Genomic DNA, 16,241 nt, shown 5'->3' with positions numbered 1-16,241 from the left:
AACACTTGTTCAGTGTGTTTCATGTGTATAGAAGCTACATCTCCAATAAGATAACAAGCTCATTGAATGACAGTGGTGGATTATATTTTTTTGTGTGTGTTCTCTCTAGCATGTGACCTAGGGCAAAGCCCATCAAGTATATTTCATAAATAAGTGTTGTTTTCAACTTAACTGATATGAAAAAAATGCTTCTCAGGGAAAGGAAAGCAGAAGAATGTTTGGCATTTTGCTCCCTAAATGTCAAATAGACTGTTTAAGACACAAGAATCCCTAGCTTGTCTTGAGCTGGGATGTGGGACCTAGCTGAGCCAGATTAGGCAAGCTTAGTGTTGACACTGGAAGAATGTGAAGTGAATGAAAGCATTTAATATAAGCAGTCAGTGTCTCCCACATTTACTAGAAAGCAGTATTCTGTAATAGAGTGCTTTTTACTTTGAGAATCAGTCTTGGCTTTGTCATATCCTAGTGTGTGTCTTTGGACTAGTGGCTAAAAACTTTCTAGGTCACAGTTTTCTCCATTTGTAGAGTGAGGGTAATAATCCTGACCTACCTAGTTCAAAGGGTGGTGGTAAAAAGAGAATGTCAGTGATTATCCCTGGGAAACTAAAAAGCATGATCTGGATATCAGGCTGCCTTAATCAGATAGCATCATGTGCTAAGAACAGAAGTCCACTTAGATTAGCTCAGGACAAAGGGGATTCACTGGATGGATATGTGGGTTTTAAGGGAATTTAAGCATAAGCAGACCTTAAGGGCCTGGAGCCAGAAATCAGAAAATGAGGAACACAGGTTACTTATTCCTATTTAAATGCATAGTTTACTGTCTTTCCTCCTGCTTTCTTACCGAATTCATTCTTCTGTGCTGTGGGAACTGGCTTGCTTTGCTTCAACATGAATCTTATAAAAGAAATGGCCAGTCCAACCCCAGATTGATATGAGTTCTTAGCTCTCTTAGCTCCAGCTCTTTTGTTGCAATTCCAAATTTCTGGCAAAGATTGACCTGGTGTGGACCAGATGTTTGCCTCTGGATAGTCAGCTGGGGCCAAGGGGGCTGGTCACATGTACAAATCTGGCCACCCTGAGGCTGACATCCTAAGGTGTCTTCCGCTAATTAACTCTTGTTAATTTTGTGAAACTTCATTGGTTTATGGAATTTAAGGGAGTCGAGAGTTAGCTAGCCGGCACATTCAGTCCCTAGAGAATGCTTGCCATTGAGCCTAATGCAAAGAAGTTGCTTGCATCCTGCTCTCTTAGACACTTTCCTTTGGTTGGTTTCAAAGAGTGAGATATAGAGAAAACTAGCCGTGGCTGGAGGAAGACGAGGTGATGTAATTTTATAACTGATGATCCTTCCTATGGCCAGATGGAGGATACAGTCCTCATTTCAACAGAGAAAAGTCATCTGGCCTGGCACGGTGGTTCATGCCTGTAATCCCAGTACTTTGGGAGGCCAAGGCAGGCAGATTGCCTGAGCCCAGGAGTTTGAGACCAGCGTGGGCAACATAGCAAAACTGTCTCTACAAAAAATTAGCTGGGTGTAGTGGCGCGTGCCTGTAGTCCCAGCTACCTGGGAGGCTGAGGTGGGAGGATCACCTGAGCTCTGGAGGTCGAGGCTGCAGTGAGCTGTGATCATGCCACTGCGCTCCATCCTAGGTGACAGAGTAAGACCCTGACTAAAGAAAAAGTCATCCAGTTTTAGTCTTATTCAGTTTGACTTGCTTCTATGAGTGTAACCTGGTTTAATTTTGCTAAGACAACAAAAATGTGGATGCGATATAGGATTTTGGAATGTTTCACAGCAAAGTAATACAACTAATCTCAGAAGAATGTTAGTTAATTAATTAATTAATTCTATGTATTCCCTATCTACTTCCAAAAAGGATTTAAGGAAGTTTATAAAGGCCAAAAGTGTAAGCAATAAAAGACAAACATCAAGTAGCAAAAAGAGGAAAACTGTATTTAAAAATCCTGGCTGATAATTTATAAATATCTATTTGTGGAAAAAAATAAAGCTAGATTTCTGACTTAAACCATTCATGTAAATAAATTCCAAATATAACAAATAGTTAAATATGACTGCTAATCTAGAAAGGAACTAGGAAAATACATTTAAGTATTTATCTGTTCTCAGAGCAGAGTGGGAAAGCATTTCTAAGCCCATTAATAAAGAAAGAAACCTTAAGGGGAAATATTAATAGAGCTGACTACATGAAAATGTAAAACTTTTTGACTTTACAAAGTACCAAAAAAAAAATGAAATGGGGAAAATATTTCCAACAGAAATGACAAAGAGTTGATAATTTCACTATGAAGTTTAATAGTTTCATCTGCTGAAAATAATAAAAAGACAAAAATGCCAATGGATAAAGGCTATAAAACAAATTTTTGAAGAATTAATACAAAAAGCAAACATACATGAAAATATATTAAACAATAAAAAGAAAATGCAAGCTGGGCACGGTGGCTCACACCTGTAATCCCAACACTTTGGGAGGCTGAGGTGGGTGAATCACTTGAGGTCAGAAGTTTGAGACCAGCCTGGCCAACATGGTGAAACCCCATCTCTATGAAAAATACAAAAGAAATTAGCCGGGCATGGTGGCAAGCACCTATAATCCCAGCTACTCGAGAGGCTGAGACAGGAGAATCACTTGAACCTGGGAGGTCCAGCCTAGGTGACAAAGCAAGACTCTATTTCAAAAAGAAAATGCAAATGAAAACAATGAAGTTATATTTTATACTTTGGATTGGAAAAAAAACTAGAAAATTATAATGGAGGGCAATTTTGCAATATTTTGAATAGTCTATAAAATGTGCATAACCTTGGACTCAGAAATTTTATTTCCAGAAAGAAGTCCTTGGTAAATAATCAAGATTTGTGTGAATATTTAGATACAAAAGATCTATGTTATTTATTCTTTTGTTGAGTAGAAACTATTTTCCAAAGTTTTTAGAATGAATATTTATTACTTTCATAATACAAAAAAGAATACTTTATGGTGTTTTTTGTTTGTTTTTTTTTTTTTTTTTTGCGATAGAGTCTCGCTCTGTCACTCAGGCTGGAGTGCAGTGGCACAATCTTGGCTCACTGCAGCCTCCACCTCCTGGGTTCAAGCAATTCTTCTGCCTCAGCCTCATGAATAGCTGGGACTACAGGCATACGCCACCACACCCAGCTAATTCTTATATTTTTCATAGAGACGGGGTTTCACCATTTTGGCCAGGCTGGTCTGGAACTCCTGACCTCAGGTGATCCGCCCGCCTCAGCCACCCAAAGTGCTGGGATTACAGATGTGAGCCACGGCGCCTGGGGGCTATATTGCTTTTTCGTATCTGTTTTCTTTAATTATGAAGTTTGCATATCAAAAGTAGATTTTTGATGAGTAAAGTAACACTTTTCTCAACTAGTATCTTGCTTTGGAAATATCTGGTGGGCAGAATCAGTAATTTAGTAGAAAGACCAATGAGTCATCAATATTTGTACAAACATGTTTTATTATGAGAGCAACTGAAGGCATTTACTTTGAATTTATTTGCTTTTGTTGTAGACAGAATTTGAACAAGCTATGTTTTCTGTCATCCATCCTACAGCCAGTTGAAGGCAGGTACTTGGTACCAGTGAAGATATGGGAGGGAGCCTGACAGGGGAGGAAAGACAGATGAATTAAAAACAACCACGACAGGCTGGGCACTGTGGCTCATGCCTTTAATCCCAGCACTTTGGGAGGCCGACACAGGTGGATCTTGAGGTCAGGAGATCCAGAACATCCTGGCCAACGTGGTGAAACCCCGTCTCTACTAAAAGTACAAAAATGAGCTGGGTGTGGTGGTGTGCGGGGGGTACTGAGGCAGGAGAATCGCTTGAACCCGGGAGGCAGAGGTTGCAGTGAGCCGAGCCACTGCACTCCAGCCTGGCGACAGAGCGACACTCCTTCTCAAAAAAAAAAAAAAAAAAATCAGTGACAAAGAAACAACAACAAGTGCTCACAGAGCACAGCCGTTTGGGGCTAATAATCCTTTACATTGAAATGGCTCCTGAAGGCATGGATAACAATTAAATTTTGATGAAGAATTTGAATCCTTGAATCACCTGGAAAAATTAAAAGCATTTGGTTTCCCTTGTTTTAAAAGGAAGGAGATTAGATAATGCATTTGAAAATTTATATTCAAGATGGTTAAAATAGGGCAAAGTTTGGCATCTAAGTCTTGTAATCTCTAATTATCTGGAAAAAATAGCTGGGTGGATGAGTGATCAGAATAATGAGATAATCTCCTGTATAAATAATTATTGCCACGATCTCTGTAGAATTTCATAGCATACATTCAACTTTGAATCAAAAAAAAAAAAAGAGGGAATTAGGTGACTCCCAGAGAGAGGCAAGTGGAGTGTGGTCTCATGAGATTCTGGTGAACTGATTTCATCTTCTGTTGGCCTCTCTCACTGGGTGATGTGCCTGTGGCCTTCTCCCCTGCCCCCAGGACTGCCCTCCAGATGCAGAAGCTTTCAGAGCCCGGCAGTGCTCAGCCTACAATGATGTCCAGTATCGGGGCATTACTATGAATGGCTTCCACGATATAATGATCCTGCTGCTCCGTGTGCACTCAAGTGTCATGCATGAGGACAAAATTTGGTGGTGGAGCTGGCACCTAAGGTACTGGATGGAACTCGTTGCAACACGGACTCCTTGGACATGTGTATCAGTGGCATCTGTCAGGTAAGCACACTTGCCTCCCAAGCCCCTGCTTCGTGGATGTGCCACACCTGCTGTCAATAAACAGAACCATTTTCTTCTGTACTTTTGTTCATGCAGATGAAAATATTGCTATTGGCCAGGTACGGTGGTTTACACCTATAATCCCACTTTTGTATTTTTGTACACCAAATACAAATACAATTTGTATTTGTATTCCAATTTTGTATTTTTAGTACAGATGAGGTTTCATCGTGTTGGTCAGGCTGATCTCAAACTCCTGACCTCAGGTGATTCACCTGCCTCAGCGTCTCAAAGTGCTGGGATTACAGGCATGAGCCACCGTGCCCGGCCATAGATTAGTGATTCCCTAACTTGAACAAGCATCAGAGTCACCTGGAGGGCTTGTGATAACAGAGTGTTGGGCTCATCTCCCGGAGTTTCTGATTCAGTAGGTAAGGGATGGGGCCCAAAGATTTGCATTTCTAACAAGTTCCCTGGAGACCCTGAATCTGTGGGTCTGGGAAATACACTTTGAGAACCACTGTTTGGAAGAGTAATACTGGAGAGTCTCTTATTAAATTAAGCTTTCTTATTAAAATTAATTCATTGTTTTGGATCTTTGGGCACAATGATTTATTTACTGAAAACTAACATGAATGCATTCCAACAGATTTTTCAGAGTGGTCTCTGCAGAGTTGTTACGAGTGTGACTGAGACATAAACCCCAGTGGCTTTTAATGAGTATAAGGATTCAAGACACTTTAGGCCGGGTATGGTGGCTCACCCTGTAATCCCAGCACTTTGGGAGGCCGAGGTGGGTGGATCACTTGAGGTCAGGAGATCAAGACCAGCCTGGCAACATGGTGAAACCCCATCTCCACTAAAAATACAAAAATTAGCTGGGTATGATGGTGTGTGCCTGTAATTCCAGCTACTAGGGAGGCTGAGGCAGGAGAATCACTTGAACCCAGGAGGTGGAGGTTGTAGTGAGCCAAGATCATGCCACTGCACTCCAGCCTGGGTGACAGAGCGAGACTGTCTCAAAAAGAAAAAAAAAAAATTAAAAAGACACTGTGACAGGTTGTGAGACAGGGATGGCAGGGAAATTATAGGATTCTGCATCTATTCTTTTGACTTCTGAAAAATATTTTTAAAAAATAATGAATGTGTCTAGTATTTCACCTACCCTATTCTGCTCATAACAAAAACAGTAGTAACAACAGCAGACGAGCAACCTGACCACCTACTAAGTGTGAGGCACTACCAGGAGCTTCAGACTTAAAGTGCTCAAAGGTGAACCTTCATCCTGCTTTTCAAACTAGCTTCAACTTTGTTCATCCCTTTATCTAGAAAATGGCTTCTAGTTGCTTATCCCAAAACTTTGACATCATTCTTGCTTTTCTTTCAACCCACACATTTGATCCATTGCTACATCCTGTCAATTTTCCCTCCAAAGATTACTTTTAATTTAGCACGTCTTTCCATCTTTACTGCCTTTCTTGTAGCCTAAGTCCTTAATAGCTAATCTAAACTGCATTAACATCTTTCTGTTCTGTTCTCCCAGCTCCCACCATGATTCCCTCCAGTCTGTTCTTCAAGCAGCAGCCAAAGTGATTATGTTAAAAGGTAATTCAGAGACTGTCATTCTTGCATTCCCCAAAGGCCTTCAATGGCTTGTCCTTGCGTTAATGATGAAATTGAGGATTCTTGTCTGTCTCCTTTAGGCTCTTCCTACACGGTCCATCTCCCTGCCCTTTTAAAACAGACTAATTTCTTTCTTCTTTTTTTTTTAAAGAGACAGGGTCTCATCTGTCACCCAGGCTGGGATACAGCAACATGATCATGCCTCATTGCAGACTCATCCTCCTGGGCTCAAGCGATCCTCCTGCCTCAGCCTCCCATGTAGCTGGGACTGCAGACATGTGCCATCATGCTCAGCCAGTTTTTTTTTATTTTTGTAGAGAAGGGGGTCTCGCTGTGTTGCTCAGGCTGGCCTTGAGCCTCCCAAAATACTGGCATTACAGGCATGAGCCACCATACCTGGCCTGACTCCATTTTTTAGAGCAATTTTAGATTCACAGCAAAATTTAGTGGAAGGTGGAATTTTCCCATAGGCCCCCCCACTTCCTTAAATGCACAACCTCCCCTACTATCAACATTCCCCACTAAAGTGATACAGTTATTACAGTCGATGAACCTACGTTGACACATTATAATCACCCAAAGTTCATAGTTTACATTAGGGCTCACTCTTGGTGTTGTAAATTCTATGAGTTTGGACAAATGTATAATGACACGTATCCACTCTTATAGTATAATGCAGAGCAGTTTCACTGACCTAAAAATCCTCTATGCTTTGCTCTTTCATCCCTCTCTCCTCGCTAACCCCTGGCAACCATGGATCTTTTTACTGTCTCCATAGTTTTGCCTTTTCCGGAATGTCATAGAGTTGGAATCATATACTATATAGCCTTTTCGGATTGGCTTCTTTCATGTAGTAATATATTATACATTTAAGTTTCCTCAGTGTCTTTTCATGGCTTGGTAGCTCATTTCCTTTTTTTTTAATTTAAAAAATTTAAGATAAAAAAATTAAATTAATGGAATGTTTCACAAATTTGCATGTCATCCTGGCACAGGGGCCATGCTAATCATCTCTATCATTCCAATTTTAGTATATGTGCTGCGGAAGCGAGCACAATAGCTCATTTCCTTTTAACACTGAATAATATTCCATTGTCTGGATGTACCACAGTTTATTTATCCATTCACCTACTGAAGGACACTATGGTTGCTTTCTACTTTTGGTAACCAAAAGTAGACTTTTGACAAAAGGTCAAAGCTTACCATGTAATTGTTCCATTTTATAAACCGTCTATTTTTCCCCTTTATTGCCATCAGTTAAGTTTTGGGCTCTTTGACCAAATGATAATAGTAATCCTTCTCAGTGGGATTATGCTTTTGTTTTCCAAGTTCTTGACAATGATCATGCATTGCTTTTATAATTAAAATGAATTGTTATTAAAAGCAATTTAGGTTGGGTGCATTGGCTTCTGCCTATAATCACAACACTTTGGGAGGCCAAGACAGAAGGATTCCTTAAGCCTACGAGTTCAAGACCAGCCTGGGCAACATGGGAAAACCTCGTTTCTACAAGAACTTTTTAAAAATTAGCTGGGTGTGTTGGCACAAGCCTATGGTCCTGGCTGCTTGCTACTCAGGAACCTGAGGCAAGAGACTCGCCTGAGTCCAGGTGCTCGAGGCTGCACTGAGCTATGATTGTACCACTGTACTCCAGCCTATGATAGAGCGAGACCCTGTTTCTAAAAAATAAAGATATAAATAAATAAAAGAAATTTAGTCTGGCCTCAAGGAGCGCACTCTGGATAAGGTGATGTTTGGATACTGAGGTTTTGAAAAGTTGAGTAAAAGTTAGATAAACCAAGGTGAGGAAGAGAATGACAAGCAGAAGGGACAGGAATGTAACAGCAGGTGCAGATGTGTTTAAGGGTCCAGGAGTGCATTCTGTAGAGTTGAGGTGAGAATACCCATGGAATAGTGCTAGGAGATGAGGCTGCCAGTGGAGGTGAGAAACCAATCATTAACTTATTCTGAAAGTTGAAAGAGGAGCTGTTTCATAATTTCATAAAGAATTTGGGCTTGTCTTTAGAAAGGTCATTTCAGTGGCAAAGTGGCAGATTATTTGCAGAGGACAGGATGTAGCCAAACAGTAGAAGGTCAAGTATGGGATAACAAGAGCTTAAAATAAGGCAAGAGGTAGGATGAATTAAATGGAGACAAATTCTAAAGATTAAGGGTGCATTTTTTTTTGAGACAGGGTCTTGCTCTGTTGTCCAGGCTGGAGTGTAATGGTGTGGTTACAGCTCACTATAGCCTTGAGCTCCTGGGCTCAAGTAATCCTCCCAACTTAGTCTGCACTCCACCCCCAAGTAGCTGGGACTACAGGAATGTTTCACCGTGCTAGGATAATTTTTATTGTTTACATTTTTTGTAGAGATCAGGTCTCACTATGTTGCCCAGGCTGATCTCCAACTCCTGGCTTCAAGCAACCTTCCTACCTTGGCCCCCCACAACACTGGGGTTATAGGCATGAGCCACTGAGCCTGGCCCTAGAAACAGATCTTTTTTTTCTTTTTTAATCAAACCATGCTTTATAACATAGGTACAATTTTTTATTTCTTTTTTAATAGTACTTTTTAAAAAATTATACTTTAAGTTCTAGGGTACATGTGCACAACGTGCAGGTTTGTTACATATGTATACATGCACCATGTTGGCATGCTACACCCATTAACTCGTCATTTACATTAGGTATATCTCCCAATGCTATCCCTCTCCGCTTCCCCCACCCCACAACCAGCCCCAGTGTGTGATGTTCCCCTTCCTGTGTCCAAGTGTTCTCATTGTTCAATTCCCACCTATGAGTGAGAACATGCAGTGTTTGGTTTTTTGTCCTTGCGATAGTTTGCTGAGAATGATGGTTTCCAGCTTCATGTAGCATGTACCAGCTTCATGTAGCACGTAGACTGTATTGCAAAGGAATGTCCATACAAAGGACATGAACTCATCTTTTTTATGGCTGCATAGTATTCCCTGCTGTATATGTGCCACATTTTCTTAATCCAGTCTATCATTGATGGGCATTTGGGTTGGTTCCAAGTCTTTGCTATTGTGAATAGTGCCGCAATAAACATACGTGTGCATGTGTCGTTATAGCAGCATGATTTATAATCCTTTGGGTATATACCCAGTAATAGGATGGCTGGGTCAAATGGTATTTCTAGTTCTAGATCCTTGAGGAATCGCTACTCTGTCTTCCACAATGGTTAAACCAGTTTACAGTCCCACCAACAGTGTAAAAGTGTTCCTGTTTCTCCACATCCCCTCCAGCACCTGCTGTTTCCTGACTTTTTACTGATCACCATTCTAACTGGTGTGAGATGGTATCTCATTGTGGTTTTGATTTGCATTTCTCTGATGGCCAGTGATGATGAGCATTTTTTCATGTGTCTGTTGGCTACATAAATGTCTTCTTTTGAGAAGTGTCTGTTCATATCCTTTGCCGACTTTTTGATTGGGTTGTTTGTTTTTTTCTTGTAAATTTGTTTGAGTTCTTTGTAGATTCTGGGTATTAGCCCTTTGTCAGATGAGTAGATTGCAAAAATTTTCTCCCATTCTGTAGGTTGCCTGTTCACTCTGATGGTAGTTTATTTTGCTGTGCAGAAGCTCTTCAGTTTAATTAGATCCCATTTGTCAATTTTGGCTTTTGTTGCCATTGCTTTTGGTGTTTTAGACATGAAGTCCTTGCCCATGCCTAGGTCCTGAATGGTACTGCCTAGGTTTTCTTCTAGGGTTTTTATGGTTTTAGGTCTAACGTTTAAGTCTTTAATCCATCTTGAATTAATTTTTGTATAAGTTATAAGGCAGGAATCCAGTTTCAGCTTTCTACATATGGCTAGCCAGTTTTCCCAGCACCATTTCTTAAATAGGGAATCCTTTCCCCATTTCTTGTTTTTGTCAGGTTTTTCAAAGATCAGATGGTTGTAGATGTGTGGTATTATTTCTGAGGGCTCTGTTCTGTTCCATTGGTCTATATCTCTGTTTTGGTACCAGTACCATGCTGTTTTGATTACTGTAGCCTTGTAGTATAGTTTGAAGTCAGGTAGTGTGATGCCTCCAGCTTTGTTCTTTTGGCTTAGGATTGCCTTGGCAATGCGGGCTCTTTTTTGGTTCCATATGAACTTTAAAGTAGTTTTTTCCAGTTCTGTGAAGAAAGTCATAGGTAGCTTGATGGGGATGGCATTGAATCTATAAATTGCCTTGGGCAGTACAGCCATTTTCACAATATTGATTCTTCCTATCCATGAGCATGGAATGTTCTTCCATTTGTTTGTGTCCTCTTTTATTTCATTGAGCAGTGGTTTGTAGTTCTCCTTGAAGAGGTCCTTCACATCCCTGGTAAGTTGGATTCCTAGGTATTTTATTCTCTTTGAAGCAATTGTGAATGGGAGTTCACTCATGATTTGGCTCTCAGTCTGTTATTGGTGTGTAAGAATGCTTGTGATTTTTGCACATTGATTTTGTATCCTGAGACTTTGCTGAAGTTGCTTATCAGCTTAAGGAGATTTTGGGCTGAGACGATGGGGTTTTCTAAATATGCAATCATGTCATCTGCAAACAGGGACGATTTGACTTCCTCTTTTCCTGTTTCAGTACCCTTTATTTCTTTCTCCTGCGTGATTGCCCTGGCCAGAACTTCCAACACTATGTTGAATAGGAGTGGTGAGAGAGGGCATCCCTGTCTTGTGCCAGTTTTCAAAGGGAATGCTTCCAGTTTTTGCCCATTCAGTATGATATTGGCTGTGGGTTTTTCATAAATAGCTCTTATTATTTTGAGATACGTTCCATCAATACCTAATTTATTGAGAGTTTTTTAGCATGAAGGGCTGTTGAATTTTGTCAAAGGCCTTTTCTGCATCTATTGAGATAATCATGTGCTTTTTCTCTTTGGTTCTGTTTATATGCTGGATTACATTTATTGATTTGTGTATATTGAACCAGCCTTGCATCCCAGGGATGAAGCCCACTTGATCATGGTGGATAAGCTTTTTGATGTGCTGCTGGATTCGGTTTGGCAGTATTTTACTGAGGATTTTTGCATCGATGTTCAACAGGGATATTGGTCTAAAATTCTTTTTTTTTGTTGTGTCTCTGCCAGTCTTTGGTATCAGGATGATGCTGGCCTCATAAAATGAGTTAGGGAAGATTCCCTCTTTTTCTATTGATTGGAATAGTTTCAGAAGGAATGGTACCAGCTCCTCCTTGTACCTCTGGTAGAATTCGGCTGTGACTCCATCTGGTCCTGGACTTTTTTTGGTTGGTAAGCTATTAATTATTGCCTCAATTTCAGAGCCCATTATTGGTCTATTCAGGGATTCACCTTGTTCCTGGTTTAGTCTTGGGAGGATGTATGTGTCCAGGAATTTATCCATTTCTTCTAGATTTTCTAGTTTATTTGCGTAGAGGTATTTATAGTAGTCTCTGATGGTAGTTTGTATTTCTGTGGGATCAGTGGTGATATCCCGTTTATCATTTTTTTTTACACCTATTTGATTATTCTGTCTTTTCTTCTTTATTAGTCTTGCTAGCAGTCTATCAATTTTGTTGATCTTTTCAAAAAACCAGCTCCTGGATTCATTGATTTTTTTGAAGGGTTTTTTGTGTCTCTATCTCCTTCAGTTCCACTCTGATCTTAGTTATTTGTTGCCTTCTGCTAGCTTTTGAATGTGTTTGCTCTTGCTTCTCTAGTTCTTTTAATTGTGATGTTAGGGTGTCAGTTTTAGATCTTTCCTGCTTTCTTTTGTGGGCATTTAATGCTGTAAATTTCCCTCTACACACTGTTTTAAATGTGTCCCAGAGATTCTGGTGTGTTGTATCTTTGTTCTCATTGGTTTCAAAGAACATCTTTATTTCTGCCTTCATTTCTTTATATACCCAGTAGTCATTCAGGAGCAGGTTGTTCAGTTTCCATGTAGTTGAGTGGTTTTGAGTGAGTTTCTTAATCTTGAGTTGTAGTTTGATTGCACTATGATCTGAGAGACAGTTTGTTATAATTTCTGTTCTTTGCCATTTGCTGAGAACTGCTTTACTTCCAACCATGTGGTCAGTTTTGGAATAAGTGCGATATGGTGCTGAGAAGAATGTATATTCTGTTGATTTGGGGTGGAGAGGAAACAGATCTTTTAGGGCTGAATATTTAGTTGGATGTGGGGAGCGAGAGAATGATATCTAGATTTCTGATATCATGATTAAGTAGATAGACAGTGAGACCATTCGTCAAGACAAAATATTGGGTGAGAACCAGGGGCATGGGGCAAAGGTGATGAGCTGAGTGTGCTTGTGAATATCTGAGTTGATGTATGAATTTAGAGCTTAGGAGAGAAATCTAGACTAGAAATATAGATCTGGGGCTGTCACATGGTTAAATCTAATGATCTAATGTCCTTGGGGACTGAGTAAGGAGGACAGGTTGTGCTCTCAAGTACAGAGTCCTGGTGCCCATAATTGAAGGAACAAGCACAGGGAGAGGTGCCCCTGATGGGGACTGAACAGAATAGCCTCCTATATAGTAGAGAAACCATGAAAAACAGAAGATAAGGGTGGGTGAGCATTTAAGAAGGCAGGTCAGCAGTGGCACATACTTCAGAGAAGTCAAGAAGAACTGAAATCCACCCACTTCATTTTGACTAAAGATCACTGACAACAGCTGGTGCAGCCTCAGTGCTGGAGTTGGACTAGGCACTGGCAGGGGATGCAGGATGCATTAGTTTCCTGTGGCAGCTGTGACAAATTACCACAAATTTGGTGGCTTAAAACAACAGAAGTTTATTCTCTCACACTTCTAGAGGCCAGAAGTTCAAAATCAGGGTATCAGCAGGGTTGGTTCTTGGCTGGAGGCTCTGAGGGAGAATCCATTCCTTGCCTCTCTTCCAGCTTCTGGTGCTGGAATTCGGGCTTGTCTCTAGAAAGAGCCCATTTGCAGGAGCCCAGACTGGGAGCAGCAGGTGGGCAGGATGGAGGGAAAGGAGGAGGGTGGGTGACTCTAAAATTTAAGCTTCATTAACTTTATGGTAAATCCACGAATGAACAACAATATATGTTGCCAAGTGGGTGGGTGGGTGGAGTATTGATTTAGACGTAGGAATATACAACTAATGAAGTAAAGTTTGGGCTAATCAAAAGAGTTGATAGGCAGAAACAAAGGGGACAGATTTTTGTGCCAATGATTTTTTGTGTTCCTTGCTTGTGGAAGCATCACTCTAATCTCTGCCTTCATCTGCACCTTACCTCCTCTTGTCTATCTCTATGTTTTCCCCTCCTTTCATAAGGACACCTTCATATGATTTCATCTCAACATCCTTAATTACATTTGCAAAGATATTTTTCCACATATGGTCACATTCACAGGTTCTGGGTGCCATGTCTCTTTTTGGGGGGAGTGCACAATTCAACCCACTGCACATGGTAAGGAATGAATAGGCCGAAATGAGTAGGGATGATGAGCATAAACCCGCCTTTCAAAAAGCATAAATCAGAAGAATAGAGGGAAAGCTACAACTACAGCCAGAGGGGATGTCAGGTCCAGGAAGAATGTCTTCAAGATCAGAGATACTTGGAAAAGCACTGGAGCAGATGCAGCTTTTAGGGTACCTGAAGCATATATAATTAGAAGGGCCCTCTTTATTTATTAATTTTTGAGACAAAGTCTTTCTCACCCAGGCTGGAGTTCAGCCTTGTGAGGCTGGTGCTATCACGGCTCATTGCAGCCTTGTCCTCCTGGGCTCAAGTGATTCTCCCATCTCAACCTCTCGAGTAGCTGGGACCACAGGTGTGCACCATTGGCTAATTCATGGCAGATTCTTACATAGAAATCCTTCCCAGTTGCAGCCCAGCTTCCCTTCCCCACATCAAATACTTCAATTCCCCGCAACTTTAAGCATTTGTGGGAGTCCAGACTGGGAGCAGCAGGTGGGCAAGACAGAGGGAAAAGGAGAGAGTGGTTGACCCTGAAACTTAAGCTTCATTAACTTCATGGTAAATCCATGAATGAGCAAGAATATATGTTGCCAGGCAGGTGGGTGAGTGGAGTATTGACTGAGAGGTAGAAATATACAATGAATGCAGTGAAGTTCCTGGGCTCTTCAAAGGAGTTGATAACAGAAACAAAGGAGACAGATTGCTCGTGGACAAGGAGGAGGGACACCTTTTCCCTTGAGGCAGGTAGGAAGGGGGAAATATGGGCCACTGATCAGTTTGTATGGGAATGGACAGGAAGGTGAAATATTGTTTGATGGCCTCAACTGAGTGAAATATAAAGCAAAGGCATCTAATCAGAATGAGGGGGCAGGATTTTGAGGAGGAATGAGAAATTTGAAAATGCTCTGAGGAAAATGGAGATGACAAAATATGGTTAGAGAACAGTGCCTTATGCAACTAGAGGGAGTAGAAAACCATTGCCGTTGGCACAGTTGGTGTGTGAAGCTAAGGTCACTTCGCCCTTGGGTCAAGATCATGGACCTGCTTGGTGGCTTCCTGTGATGGATAGCTGTGATCAGGACTGTGTAGACTTCAGATTTAGAGAGAACTGCATTCAGATTTGATTTCTGCAACTAATTAACTGAAGGCCACTTGGCAAGTCCCTTACCATCTTTGAACTTTGGCCTTTTCATCAGGTAAAAAGGAGATATTATCCTCCTTGTAGGTCCTGTTTTCAATTCATTCTTCTACAAACCAACATGCTAAGTGCCCAGCACAATAGCTGACACACAAGAGGCCTGCAGTCAACATGAGCTCCCCTTCCCGCGTTTACTGTTCTGCTCACTACTCACCACCCCCTGTTCTTATTAATGGTCTAAGTCCGGTTGCTTAGTTGGCTCCAGGAGTTTCCAGGGTTTAAAGGGGCTTGCAGGATAAAGGTGGTTTCAGTATGAATTAGTGCATTTTAAATGAGTGCTTCTAATCACGTTTTTGTGATTCTAATGAGTAAGCCAGTTCTTTGGGTGATGAGGAGTGATACCCTCGTTGCTGAAAGCTGGATACTCTTTTGGCTAGGTGATTTGAATCAAATAATTATGTGTTCTTCCTCAGAAGTGACTTAGACACTTCTTGGTAGAATTCAGTATCTTTCCTTCAACAGGATAATGTTCACATAAATGTCCTGTCTTGTGCCATGTGGCCATGGGCATCAGTTAGGCAGATTCAGTGTCTGGTGCTGGCCTACTTCCTGCTTCCTGGTGATTCTTTCTGCTTGCCCCAGGATCACTGATGTGAGCCATAATGACTACTTGGCATAGACTACACATAAGTCTTGTAAATGTCTGTATAGTTTTCTCATTTAAATGAACATGTCACAATGCTCTTGGGAACAACTTTCCATTAACCTGAGCACAGCAGACAGCCTGAGACAGTGGTGCTCACTGAATTAAATTTGCTTCTGCTTTGGAGGTCTGATTTTTATTAGAGGCACGATCTGGTTGGTACCAGCTCTGCAGACCAAGTTTGATTTGTCATTCATGTTTATTGAATTCCCTGATAGCTGTGCAGATGAAGAAACCACTTAGAATTTAGAATAAAAATAAAAATAATAGCAACTAACACTGGGTGCTTAGCCCAGGTATCAGGCATTGTGGAAGCCCTTTACTGTTAGCTCATCATAATCCTATCAAGTAGGTACAGTATTTATTCCCCACTTTGTTGATAAAGAAACTGGAAATTGAAGAGGCTAAGTAAATTGCCCAAGTTGTACAGTACAGTATCTTAGTCAGTTTGGGCAGCTATCACTAGCTACCATAGATTGGGTGGCATATTAACAACAGAAATTTATTTTTTACATTTCTAGAGGCTGGGAAGTCCAAAATTAAAGTGCTGGCAGATTCAGTGTCTGGTGAGGGTCTGCTTCCTGCCTCCTGGTTCATAGAGGCTGTGTCCTCACATGGCAGAAGGGATGAGGGAGGTATCCAGGGTATC

At 41.0% G+C, this 16,241-nt stretch overlaps 1 protein-coding gene and 1 non-coding gene across 2 annotated transcripts in view; one reads left to right on the top strand and one right to left on the bottom strand.

The window, feature by feature from the left end:
- The window catches only part of LOC103889494 (uncharacterized), a 147,075-nt gene that overhangs the window by 50,597 nt on the left and 80,237 nt on the right, over positions 1-16,241 (top strand). The window contains 2 exon segments of the mRNA XM_063716105.1: positions 4,480-4,543; positions 4,546-4,715. Of these exon segments, the coding sequence (XP_063572175.1) occupies positions 4,480-4,543; positions 4,546-4,715 (234 nt within the window).
- On the bottom strand, positions 7,289-7,393 carry LOC129050598 (U6 spliceosomal RNA). Its single transcript, XR_008514277.1, has one exon. It is a non-coding gene; the product is annotated as a U6 spliceosomal RNA (small nuclear RNA).

Source organism: Pongo abelii, chromosome 16, assembly GCF_028885655.2.
Source record: "Pongo abelii isolate AG06213 chromosome 16, NHGRI_mPonAbe1-v2.0_pri, whole genome shotgun sequence".
In the NCBI taxonomy this organism is placed as follows: Eukaryota; Metazoa; Chordata; class Mammalia; order Primates; family Hominidae; genus Pongo; species Pongo abelii.
The sequence above is the reverse complement of the archived record's forward strand: the minus strand, read 5'-3'. Positions and strand labels throughout refer to the sequence as shown.